This window comes from Lytechinus variegatus, chromosome 3 (genome assembly GCF_018143015.1).
Source record: "Lytechinus variegatus isolate NC3 chromosome 3, Lvar_3.0, whole genome shotgun sequence".
Classification (NCBI taxonomy): domain Eukaryota; kingdom Metazoa; phylum Echinodermata; class Echinoidea; order Temnopleuroida; family Toxopneustidae; genus Lytechinus; species Lytechinus variegatus.
Window position 1 is genome coordinate 47,481,824 of NC_054742.1, and position 13,270 is coordinate 47,495,093.

Here is a 13,270-nt window from a genome sequence, read left to right on the forward strand (position 1 = left end):
ACTAATGTCTGATTGTCTTTAAAATGTGGCAGTCTGATGATACTTATTTGATATGGATAAACCAATGAGAATGAAAGAGATCTGATAGTGTTTCAATACCATGAATGTACAACAATTACATTGACATGATGATGCAACAAAATATGAATTATTAAAAATATATTTTATATTAAAACCACATGACTGAAAATAACCCTTTTCTAAAAGTATATTAACATGCACCTTGCTATAAAACATACAGACATACAAATGATACATGTAACAAAAACTAGGATGGTTAGTAATAAACAATGAAAATATATTAGTTTCAATTAATGAAAACATGATTCATGATTAAAAAACAGGTCAGAAACATTGAGGGAATGAAAAATATGAATAAAAAACAGCGTAAAGGTTGTTTTCAACAACAACAACAAAAACAACAACCTACAAACACAATAAAGAAATGAGGATGTAATAAATACATAAATTTTATCATAAAAACAAGGGTCTACTAATACTACTTGATAGCAAATGAGAATACCACAACCGTGTACTTTTCTTGGAAGTAGAGTACCGGTATATTAATGGCTTGGCAAGTACACACGTAAACCACACTTTTTATTTGTAGTACTTGGATTATATTTTGAAATTAATGAAATGTAATAACAATATTCCAGACATGTTAATATGCTATATTTATCCTTGTCATTATCATTAACTTAAGGTGGTGTTTATTTACTTTTTTGGGTTGTGATGTTGGTGATAATTCTCATTAAAATATTTTTAATTAAGACAACAGAATTTACCACATAATTGGATTAAAAACATGATCGTTATTTTCAGGTCACTGTCTCAAAGCAAAATATTTACAGCTGGTATCACATTAACTGACTATAAACTGTATATACACTGAGTTATTAGTGAATTTAATTTCCTCTCCATATTATGAATTATTATCATTTAGTAATGATGGATATGGACATGTTTGACAAAGATTCAATTTTACATTGTGTTTGTTGTCATTCATCTCTCTTTCTCATCAAATACATGTATGTAAACTTCTCTGTACACAAGATTTTTTTTCCTTTATTTTTTGCTAGTCCTCTCTTTAATATGGGATACAATATTATACATTTATGAAATCTTCGGCAAGTAAGGCTAAAAAAACTTTGCACACAACTCGGTCCTAGTTATATTAATCTCTTACCTCTAATTATACTATTGTTTTGTAAAGGGTTATACGTTTTGCATTTATTTGCTATAAAATGGGATACACCATGGATAGATCCATACATAAACTGATCTTGACTATAAATGTATTCAGGGCTTTTGCACCCCCCCCCCGATCTCTTTCACCTACATCACAATCTGTCCCCATTATTATAATTTTTACTAGGTAAATATGTCCCATTTTTATAAACTGACTGATGATCTCACAGTTACTTTGCGACCTAAAATATAACAAAACAATTATCTTAGAACCAACATCACTTCACAAATCCATGATGTGTTAAATCTTGTAAAAAAATTTTTTTTAAATACTTACAGTTATACCGCAACATGCTATGGAAATACACTATCTAGAATAAAGGGCGAATTTAATTTTAACAAGTTTAAATTTTATCCATTTGCACGGCCTGAAATGTTAGCTTGCCCCTTGTTACAATATTGCATTATTATTAAACCAAGACTAGTATTTCCTTCTCCCAGCCATGATTTCCAGGTGATGATTGTTTAGGCATATAAATGTTTCAATTAAATACTAATCCAACACCTTTTTTTTTAGTTCCTCATTCCTTTCTCATCACATAATAGCTAATGAACGATTGTATCTTGACAAAGATACCATCTCTTGGTAATTAAATCTAAATCTATAATCATATCAAACAGGGGTTAATAAGAAAACACACTGCAGTCAAAGGAAGGGGATACACATCACATTAGGCCACAGAACCAGTATCTACATACCTGTGTGGCAGATCTATAACTCTCCCATTTCTCCTGTTTCATGTTGGTAAGTGACATAAATTTACAAAAATGTGGTGAAATAACAATGAACAAATTCATTTGAAATGTTAACAAATATTATAAGCTGATTAAAGGACAAGTCCACCCAACAAAGAGTTGATTTGAATAAAAAGAGAAAATCCAACAAGCATAACACTGAAAATTTCATCAAAATCAGATGTAAAATAAGAAAGTTACGACATTTTAAATTTTGCTTAATTTCACAAAACATTTTATGCACATCCTGGTTGGTATGCAGATGAGGAGAATGATGACGCCATTCACCCACTTTTCTTTTCAATTTATTATATGAAATATTCTAAATTTCTCCTTATTTTCAAGTGAAACAACGTTGAATCCTCAATGAACTTGTGGAATTTGCCATTGTTTAATTTTATATGGTTCAGTCAAGTTGGTCCTTATTGTCAAATATTTAAAAATAAAACATTGTATAATTCAAACAATAAAAAAACAAAAGGAATAGTAAGGGAGGGACATCATTGATCGTCTCATTTGCATGTCACTGCAGTTGTGCATATCACTGTTTTGTGAAAAATAAGCCAAACTTTAAAATGTCATAGCTCTCTTATTTTACATCCGATTTTGATGAAATTTTTAGGGTCATGCTAGCTTGATTTTCTCTATTTACATTTTAAGGGGTGGACCTGACCTTTAAGGACAGAAAACAGGTTGCTATGTACATGTATTGTGCAAATACAGTGCAAGTTTTTAGAAGCATTTTTGGTTGGGGTATGTAAACAAAGACATCATTTTATGCAAGAGCCTTTATATTAACAGTAATAAGTTTCCAAAGTTCTATGTCCTCATAAAGCCTTTATCTGCCATTTATAAAATAAATGAATTTCAAAACATTCTAGAATACAACAGGACAAATTCAACTCTGTAGAAAGCAATGTACTACGTGTACATGTAGAAAGCAAAAAAAAGAAACATGAAGTGCTATTAAAATATAGTAACAGAACTAAAACATACTGTGAAATTCTTTTTCTAAACTTCATGTTTATGTTTCGCTACTTAAATAACAAAAAAGCACTTGTCCAGGAGTGTGTAGACATCAATGATTGGAAACTTGGTTTCTTTAGATAGTGCACAATGGGCACTTGATTAGCAGCTCACATTCAGTGTGCCATGAACCTAAGGAACCTACTCAAGTTCCATGCATTATTTATATGAAATACACAATCAGTAAAGTTGAAAATTTTAAATAAAATCATGAAAGTGAAGAAAGGTGCATTCGATCATAGAATAAAGCTTTATGAAAAAGCACTTGTTAGGAAACACAATGATGTTCTCATACAGATGGAAAATACAAAAATCATCATCTAAAGGAATCGGAATCCCTCATAATTTTTTTTAGATGGAAAACAATTTTTGAAAAAGAAAAAGTGAATAAGTGACAATGATTTTCTTTTTTAAAACTGGATGCATACCTGAAAAACATGCTCATTTTGAAATGGACCAAATCAAACATAATGACAACAACAACAACACAATGCTCTACTACACAATCAATGAATTGTAGCTAAACACAAATACAAGAATTAACAATATATATGAAGTATGCATGAAAATGAAATGTTGAATTTAAAACAAAACTTTATCAAAATGACTCAAATAAACATAGCATGATCAGGACACAAGTATATATAAAAAGATGGAATAAAATGAAGTTAAAGAAAAGGATTCCACACCCAACACATATTTTTTTAATAGTCTTGTCATTTGTTTCAATAAAGAGAAGTGGATAGATAATAGATTCAACTACAAAATATAGACAAAAATTAAATTGACAGAATCATAACAACTGTTCTGCACTTTCAGAAATTATTTAGTATTATAAATAGCTGGTATGTCTTTATCTTCATTTCATTTCAATCAATGCTATATTAAGTTACAGGAAGGTATAATCAAAAGCCCCATGTGCCTTTCTTGAAATAGCCCTTGCTTAATCTTGGACTATCCCTTATACAAGCACAGCCATGGTCTTACATGAAAAGACAAGTATTACAAGAATAGGTTCCTACTATGTAACTGACAGGAAAGGGGGGGGGGGGTAGGTCATACATGTAATCGTAACTCATAATCATGAAATATATTCAATGTTTACATTTGCAATTGGATTTTATAATTAATTTAATTAGTTTCAGCACCTTGGACTCTTGTGAATTTTACGAAACTTGTTAACAATATCAATGTTCAGAGCTATTCAAAATGGATTCCATAGCATTTGATTGGATTAAATCTGTGATAGGATAAGGACAAGTTTTGTGAAACCTGGCCCCATTCGGTCTTTCTGCAGGTAGAAAATGGTGTGTCATTGGGACTGGCAAGGTATGTGGATTAGGCATTGCTCAATTGGTCAGTCTAACTAAATAACAGTGTTTCAGTGGAACTGGGGTGTGGACTACATGTATAAAAAGGACAAATTATACTAAAAATAAAAATCAATAGAACATGCACAAGAATGTACAGTGTACCTTAGAATCAAATATTCCCTGATAGAGCTAATGTCGCATTAAATGAAGGGAAAAGAAGCATGAAGATGGGAGTGGTTAGTACGATGTATTGGATTAGATTTACAATGCTCTTTTCAATCACTGCAATATTGGTGAATGCAAGAGTTAGATCACTCATTCTTTTTTGATGGTCATCACTGGTTACTTGAGTGATAATTGGGGAAGGGAATATGAAATTGGCCCACATATTTTCTGACCATGTGAGAGATAATATGGCCTAGTAAAATCCATGTAAGAGTTTAATGTCTCTTGACATGCAAAGGAGATGCATGTTTTGAAAATGTTCACTGCAAAAGCAATTTTAATATTCAAATGAGCTTTTGAATTTTTCAGATATGGTGGAGTAAATTTTTTTTTAAAGTCACAAATTCAAGATACTTTTATATTGAAAATGAAATAATACTTTGAGTTTCTGAGACCATAAATCAAAGTTTCAGTTTACTTGCATAATACATCTATCTCTACAACACCCTTTTCTCTTTGGCAATGCATTGAAGAGGGAATATACAAACTTCTCGTAAGCATCAAATATGTTAGAATTTTAGTATTAGTTTCTCCATGCACAATACAAATTTCACATATTTACCTGAGTCTTTTTCTATTGATAAACAAACAGGGAAGTCAAATAAAACATGAGAAGCATTTTATTAGCAAACCCATTAAAATTAGCAAACTTCAAGAAGAAAAGAAAAAAGAGCATCAATTTTCATTATAAGCAAAAACAAAAAAAGAAAACCATAATGAAAATAGGCTCTAGGATATTCTTCATGCACCTTTCTTTTCTTGACAATGTTAAAAAAAAAGGTTTCAGTTTTTACTTGTTGATAGAACACTATAACCTGCAAATACTACTATACCAAATCACTAAAACAACAACTTCCTCCTTAAGTTAGCACACATGCACTTTGGTACAGGTATGATCAAATATTTCCCCTTTGATGTCTAGAAAAATAAAGTAATTCATAATCTTGTACCTCTACACACAATTCCTGATACTTTGAATACTACTGATTATTGAAACAGTAACTTCCTCTTCTATAACTTTGCAATGATAAAATAATTCCCCTTTCATGTCAATAAAACTGAGGTAATCTACACATACACACAGTAACGATGTAATTTATCAGATAACACTGAGCACTATCAAGAAATTTGATTTTTTTCAAAACAAAGACATCAAATGAGATACTTTGCACCTGTGCGATTGTTATTTTCAAGGTCGCTGAATACATACTATACTTCTCAAATTATCGGTACATTATTTCATTAAATGAGGTATTGGGGTTTCTTCAACTTTACAAGCTCAACATGGATCATTATCAATTATATGTATGTATGTGTTTAGTATCCACTTGGTTAGACTAAATTTTTTTTTCAGCTCTCCTCCTACATAGACGCAAGACTCCCATAGGACTTGTAATGGTGGTGGTTCATGAGAGGCTTTACTACAGCGTCTATGGGCAAAAAGGTGCACTACCTCATCCTCTTAGATTTCTCCTTAAAATCCAACTTTAACCCTAAATAGACTGGGCTATTTCGACGACTAAGAAGACTGGGGGGGGGGGGGGGGGGGGGGGGGGCTAAATCAGCCCCCCCTTATGATCTCGGCCGTCGATCGCGACGAAAATTGGCACACGCATTACCCATGGCATTATCTACAAAACTATAACACAAATTCTGCGAAAAATCTCATGTCTCATTAATTATGCTAATTTATGCGTAAAATCATATTTTGCTCTAATTAATAAAATAATGCCCCTGAAATGCTAATTTTTGTTTCACATACTCTAGATAGGCACCTGATCAAATTTATTTAAAAATAATTTCAACATAACATTTATTTTCTTATGTATTCTATTGTTTTCTAAATTTCTTATGTATTTCTTTGTTTTTCGACTTTTTGTTTTTTATTGTTTTTTCAATGGAAATTGTTGGGGACTTTATTTTGACCATAAAAAAGATAAAATTAATTGATTTTAAGCAGTAAAAGGAAAAATAATGATACATTTATGAATTTGGGCTAAAAACACTATTTGCATTGGATTTGTACAAAAATTCACGTATTTGAGTAATTTTGCGTCTGCATGCACTTACGAAATGTTGCGTAATTTCGGAACCGTGTACCCGGGGGTCACAATTTTGGTCTCAAAATTTGCGCAAGACTTGAAAGTAAAAAAGTCAGCGACGCGTTCAAAAAATTTCGTGCGGCGGACTTCTCGTGAAAAATGTTGAGGGGGGCTGAATCAGCCCCCCCCAGTCTTTTTAGGGTTAAATGGGAGAAACAAAATGCTAGAAAGAAAATTAACAATTTCATACAATCAGCTTACCAGTTTCTTGAAATATGTGACGTAAAATCCAAAAATTTTATTCTAAAAGAGCTGGTGTCATGTTTGTCAATCGTTCGTCATCATGTTTCTAATGCAGCTAGTACTTACAAATGCGCCAGCCAATCGTGTTTGTGTTACCATATCACAGCACAATGTCTACCACCACCACCACCACCACTGCAGTGTGTATGGGATAATGATCTATTGAGGGAGGGGATGCCGCGAAGCCAGACAAAGTCTCAGCAGAGCATTTCCTGACCAAAATAGACTAATTTTTTCGATCTACCACTTGGTCTATTATAAATGCCATCTCTTTACTGTTTGGTCAAAACATCACTAGGTCTAACTGTCATTTAGTCTAATGCCCTGATATTATAACTTTCACTATATCTACTAAATATTATCCAATGTGTCATATAAAAATTTGATTCATAATCAGATCATAAATCATAGAAAAATTGGTGATATACCACATGGATACTAGATAAAATGTGTTTAGCCTGACTGTAGATTAGGCCAAATGGTGAATGAGCTATAAAATGGCAACTACATCAAATGTAGTAGATGGATACGTTGTAAACAAAATACGATAAGATCATGTGAGATTAGACCAAATGGAAAATAGACAAAATGGGAATAGACCAAGTGGCAATTCACCACTTTAAAGTCCCTGAATGTCTATTACTATGGATATAAAAGACAAGGAAATGTAAGTATGACTCCTTGGTGACTCAAACATGAGAATCGTGTGTGTGGTTTTCCCTTCCAGAGAGGAAACTCAAGGGAATGGCTTATTGTGAACGATGATGGAATGTCAAGTAAACTTTACAACAGGAAACATGATGTTCTGGATTGGATTTTGAGGATGTCCTGTATGTGGCAATGATCATGGTCTAAAGGGGCATCATTTCTATTGCCATGAAGTCCAACGATCACAAAAGTTAACTGATGATATACATGTATGGGATATTAAAGTCAATAGTCAACTATCAAAATAGCCAAATCTAAACATATTGAATTATGAACGTATATAGCATACACATACAGTTGAGGCCAGAAGTTTACATACACCCAGGAAATTCAAAGAAAAGCTGACATTTGTCAAACGTCATAGAATTTACGGTATCTTATAAAACATTTGTGTTATCATGACAAATTTGATATCAAATTAATGAGTATGTCATGCCCCTTCATCACATTGCTTTGTCACCAGGAGCTGAAAAATATTTAGATTAGGTGAAATTTTTTCCCCAAAAATCTTCATATTTTAGACGAATTAAAAATAAAAACTTGACAAAAACATTTCATATTTGTGCTAATTACTTCTCAAAACAAACATTTCAGATTACACATTTTTGTTCAGTGGTGACATATCATGATAGAAAATGTAATATAAATCATAGATTTGACATTCATATATTTTTATTAAACGATGTTTGAAAATATAAAAACTAGCAATAGAATACAATCGCATTAATATTACTTTTTTCTTCAAAGAAAATTCCACCTGAAATATACTTTGATCTCAACGGTATTCCAATCATGTGGAAGAGCTCAATATGCTCTTTCATTTGATACCAAATTCTTCATGGTAGTATTTATATTTCTGAAGATATAGTAAATTTAATGATGTTTGGCATGTGAACAAATTTCACTGCATTCCATGGGTGTATGTAAACTTTCGGCCTCAACTGTACATAAACAATATACTAAAGGAGAACAATGCCCATGTACATGTTATTTGGAGAAATAGATCCAAATATATGATGTGAAATTGGTTTATCATAAAACAAATGCATGACTTATGACACTATAAAGTAGATATAAGATCTGTTGGGTGTTTCATAAAGATTTCCATAATTTACAAGCAACTTTACGAACAAGTGGTGATCCATTCTTGTAGTAAATTATATACACCATATGGATCACCAGTCATTTGTGAAGTCACAAATCACTTACAAACAGCTTTATGAAACAGTCAATGGGTGTAGTTAATAAAGCAAATTTTATCTTTACTTGTTTAAAATAGATTGGAGGTAAATATCAGTCAATTCTACAATATCAAAATCATTGCTTAGTCAGGATAATGTATCATCCTTCCCTTCTGTATACTGATGACATGTAAGTCCTTATGTACAGCTAAATATTTCAAGAAGTTATTCAGATCTCTCAATGCTATAATTCAACTGGTACTAGAATCTTAATCTAACCAAACATCTAAATTGGGCTGGGAGTGATGCATCGACTCACGAGGATAGACAATGCACTTTTGGGTGTAATTGTTTCCCTTTTGGTAACGCTAGACCACACGCATCATGTTATTATTCAGGAAATGTTTTTCTGTACTTTTTTTGTTCCATTTTCTTACAGCTCCTCACAGCCAGTAATCCAGGAAGCAATATGTCTGAGTGTATGAAAGGGAAGGGGGGGGGAGGGACATGGAAGGGTGGGGTATTGTTTGATCCAACTCTCAGGATACAATTTACACTTTAGTGCACAAAGACATAGTACATGATTTTCCTTTCTTCGGTAACTATAATGGACAAGGACACTTTCATTTTAAAAAGTATTTGAATAAAGAACTGATAGCGGAACAGATGGTCATTGTTGTGCTACAGAAGCATAACCTGTCAACTACGAAAAACCTTCTTGGGAATAAAAAAAAATAATTAAATAACTTATTTAGAAATAGTAAAGCAGATAATTGCCATGAGAGAATGCAAACTCAGACTACATTGTCAAAACTTCATATAGGAGCTGGTTTCATTTAGAATTGAAATGAATGGTTAAAGTTCTACCTCTTTAGCATCGTAAAGCTATTTTATTCAATTTAAAGTAAAGTAAGTGTTAAATACTAGTTAAAATAATTATTGGAACTGAGAGGTCCCTGCAAAAAGCTTAGAAGGAAATTACTGAATGAAGTAATCAACCAGTTAATTTATAAACTAAGCTTGGCGCACTATTTCTACAAAGGCAACAGTTGCAGACTGGCATTCTGTAACAAATAACTTCTGTAGTTTATTAATCTCTTTTTTCTCAATGCACTTTTATCAAAATTACATTAACTCAAGTGTGTATTATTTCACACTTCAAGCTCATTCTACACATACTACTACACTCTGAATAATGGCTTAATTGGAGAAATATTATATTTCTGGGTTTTTCATTTTTATATTAAGTTTGATACCTTATTTTCTCTCAATTTCTGCCTTGACAAGTAACAAAAGGGAGAAGAAATGCGATTTCTTCTTCATTTCATTTTATGATCTTCATCCTATAACTATGTAGCAACGTGATATGAAGTACAAAAAGAAAGCAGGCTTGGATAAAAGGGAAAGCACATTACAACTTAAATTCAATTTGTATCCAATACTAGAGTAACATGTCCTATTTCATAGTGTGAGATTGTGCAAATATGAGAACTATTTTCTTATCTTACCTGTTTAGGAGCAGTTTTAGTGATAGCCTTGGTCTCAATGTGACCGAATGATGGAGGCTGGCAGGAGTATGTGATGAACGTTAAGAGTTGATCAAAGATGGCTGGATACATAGACTGCATTATCTCACTGCCTTCAGCAACAGCCTTGGGGGTTCAATTGAGAATGAAATTGCCATCATTTTACTGCATATTACATCAGCAACATGAAAAGTGGATACCTGAATTTAGTCAAACCCATCATAGAGCTATATCATGTGTAACAAAGACTTCTTGTAGATCTTTAATTGTCTTTTTTCTCTTTTTTATCCTTTCAAAATCATCCCATTCAAGATTTTTAAAAATTATTGGCTTCAGTTAAAAAAAAAGAGTAAGTGATTAGTCTTTTACTTAATAAAAAATAATTCTGAAATCTATGTTAGACTTCTCTCTTTTTGGTTTACATAATGATTTACAACCTAACGGTCAACATTATATGAGGCCAATTGCTCCTTTTGTTGACCCCCAGTCCTATGCAACATATGTCTTCATAAATCGTGTTATATTATTGACCATGTATTCCAAACTTGAATGTATCCTTGGATTTGTATGTTTTTTTTAATGGAAAAGGAAATAAATAAACTTGAAACATAGCTTTCATTGTATCAGGAACTGTTTTAAACTTCAAGCATACCATGGAGAGAGTATCTAATTGCTTTTTTTGACAACCTCCTTGATGAAGCATAAGTTATAAAGTTCATTATTGACCTTGACATGCATTCCCTCAATTACGACTGTAAATTCATGATTAACAATAAGGATTTTAGTAAGACCATGAGGGAAAAATCCTTCAACAAAATTACCTTTTTGAGTACTTCAAATACATGTAAGACAGCAGACTGCAGTGTAGTGATCTCAGTTTCTGTGGCTGATGGTATCAAGAAAACTGACATGTCTGCCTGCACTGGCACTGATACGGCACTCTGCAGAACCAAGCACAACTTCTGCAAGTCTGATGCCACAAACTTGTCCTTGACATGATCAAAGAGGTAGGGGAATATCTGGACAAGGGCTGTCAGGAAAGCTTGTGTAGGAAGCACAGCATCCGCTTTGGATTCTGGTGGTTTGGTGCTGTTGCTTCCTATACTGATCCAAACCCTCCATGCGTTGGACCACAAGGCAGCATCTTCAAACCCTGGGAATGTCCCTTCGGCAGTTTCCATGCTTCCATTGGATTCATCACTAGTCCTTTCATTGTCCATTTCAAATGCATCAGAGTTTGATACTGAGCCCGCAGGCTGCATACGAATGATGGTCTCACTACCTGGAATAGGAAGATCTGTTGCAAGTGATGATGTCTCAAGGCTACCATTTCCTCCTGATTTCTGTGGGGTCAGTTGAGGGTCTGGGATGACTGTTACTATCTGCTTAGGTGTCTTCATCTGGATGACTTCTAGGAAGCTCTTGAGGGCATTCAGAGAGACTTCTTTGCTTGGGCTCAGTGCAGAAGCTTCTATGTGCTCTAACAGCAGTGCCCATGCTCTGGGGAAATCCCCTGCAAAGATAACAGCAGTATCCAACATTCATTACAATTATAACAGATGCACAGGATGCAAATATAAAGGGGTTATTTTCTAGTTTTAGTAAAAGTAGAGATAAGAGTTAAGACTTAAAGAAACACAAATATTTTTTCCAACTAATAAAAGACAAAATATTTGCTTTGTTCATTATTTTTCTTGCAGCTAATTACGACAGAAACTGCTAATGCACTTACAGAAATATTCCTTTCACATTAAATTAAATCAAAGTGAACTAAAAATCATCTGTAGAGGTTTACCTAGTGGTAAAAGTGCATATCTCCATGTATTGAAGACCCTAGCCACTCCAGCTAGAGTAAGAACCTTGGTCTCTGCCCATTGCTTTTCTGCTGTATCCCTCGAGTGATGTATGAGAATGTTCCCACTGGGCTCTGACTGCTCAGTAGCAGCTACGCTCGAACACTTCTTTACTTTGTCAAGCAATGGGAACAAAACCTAGACAGACACAAAAAATGGGTGAAAATTAGTTATATCTCATAATGCCTCTTAATTTGTGGAAGAACCTCTAAACTTTGACTGTATTTATGGAATATCAGACACATGCCCTTGATTATGTATCTCCCATATCAGATTCAAGGTCCATACTGGTAGACTAATGTTGTCCTAGCATCACTTAAAGCTGTGAAAAGTTGAATTTAATTTTGAGATTCTAAACCATTATAGCAAATTGCTGCATAAACATGTACTATAGGTTAAAATCTTAACTGAAAGCTGCTTTTCAAGATGAGCCAATGCCAAATCACTCTACAAGCAATCTAAACTATGACTTGCATTTCAATATCCTAAACTAAGTATACATTTTCTGAATGAAATGTAGATTTATCATACAAGACTTACATGCCATAGTACAATCTGCCATGTTGTATGTTTGAGGAGAGCTCCATGAGCACTGATGGTAGAAAAGAGAGTTTGACCACCGCTCTTCCTAACCGCTGGTCTGGAGTCTACACATAGGTCAGCTAACCTGTAAGTTGAAAAATATATTACACAATTTTATATTACACAATAAAACATAATGGAGGAACCACTTGAGGAGGTGCGACAGCCCCAGTCAAACAATATTGATCATGTAGTTTGGTTATCCAAGCTGACACACTGGTAAGGCAATGATTCTCATTACCAGATCTCTCAAAAAGAGGACCTGAAACACTCAGTGATACAAATATTCATGCTTTCTTATAGGGTATCGCAACAAACTTATGATCATTAACAATTGCTGATGTGGTTTACGGTACACAATGTGGAGTGTTATAGAAACAGTCAACGTGTTTGAAACGTCGATTCTCTCTACTACTCATCATTTCTACTCGCCGACTCAAGCCAGCACCTCCTCATCAGCTCTACTACTCAAGCTGTTCTCACTCAACATTCCTTCTGGTTTACAGTCCTTTTCAGGACTATTTT

The 13,270-nt window shown here is 33.4% G+C and overlaps 1 protein-coding gene across 8 annotated transcripts in view; it reads right to left on the reverse strand.

Moving 5' to 3' along the window:
- Positions 1–13,270, reverse strand: part of LOC121411203 (protein MON2 homolog) — a 63,834-nt gene that overhangs the window by 10,567 nt on the left and 39,997 nt on the right. For 2 of the 8 annotated variants that reach the window (XM_041603776.1, XM_041603779.1), the window contains 6 exons: positions 12,704–12,830; positions 12,106–12,301; positions 11,132–11,823; positions 10,293–10,436; positions 4,488–4,514; positions 1,951–1,983 (listed from right to left, as the gene is read on the reverse strand). In XM_041603776.1, the coding sequence (XP_041459710.1) occupies positions 1,951–1,983; positions 4,488–4,514; positions 10,293–10,436; positions 11,132–11,823; positions 12,106–12,301; positions 12,704–12,830 (1,219 nt within the window). Of the gene's footprint in view, positions 1–1,950; positions 1,984–4,487; positions 4,515–5,112; positions 5,125–10,292; positions 10,437–11,131; positions 11,824–12,105; positions 12,302–12,703; positions 12,831–13,270 lie in introns of all 8 variants that reach the window. The other 6 variants (XM_041603777.1, XM_041603781.1, XM_041603778.1 and 3 more) reach the window with 5 other exon arrangements.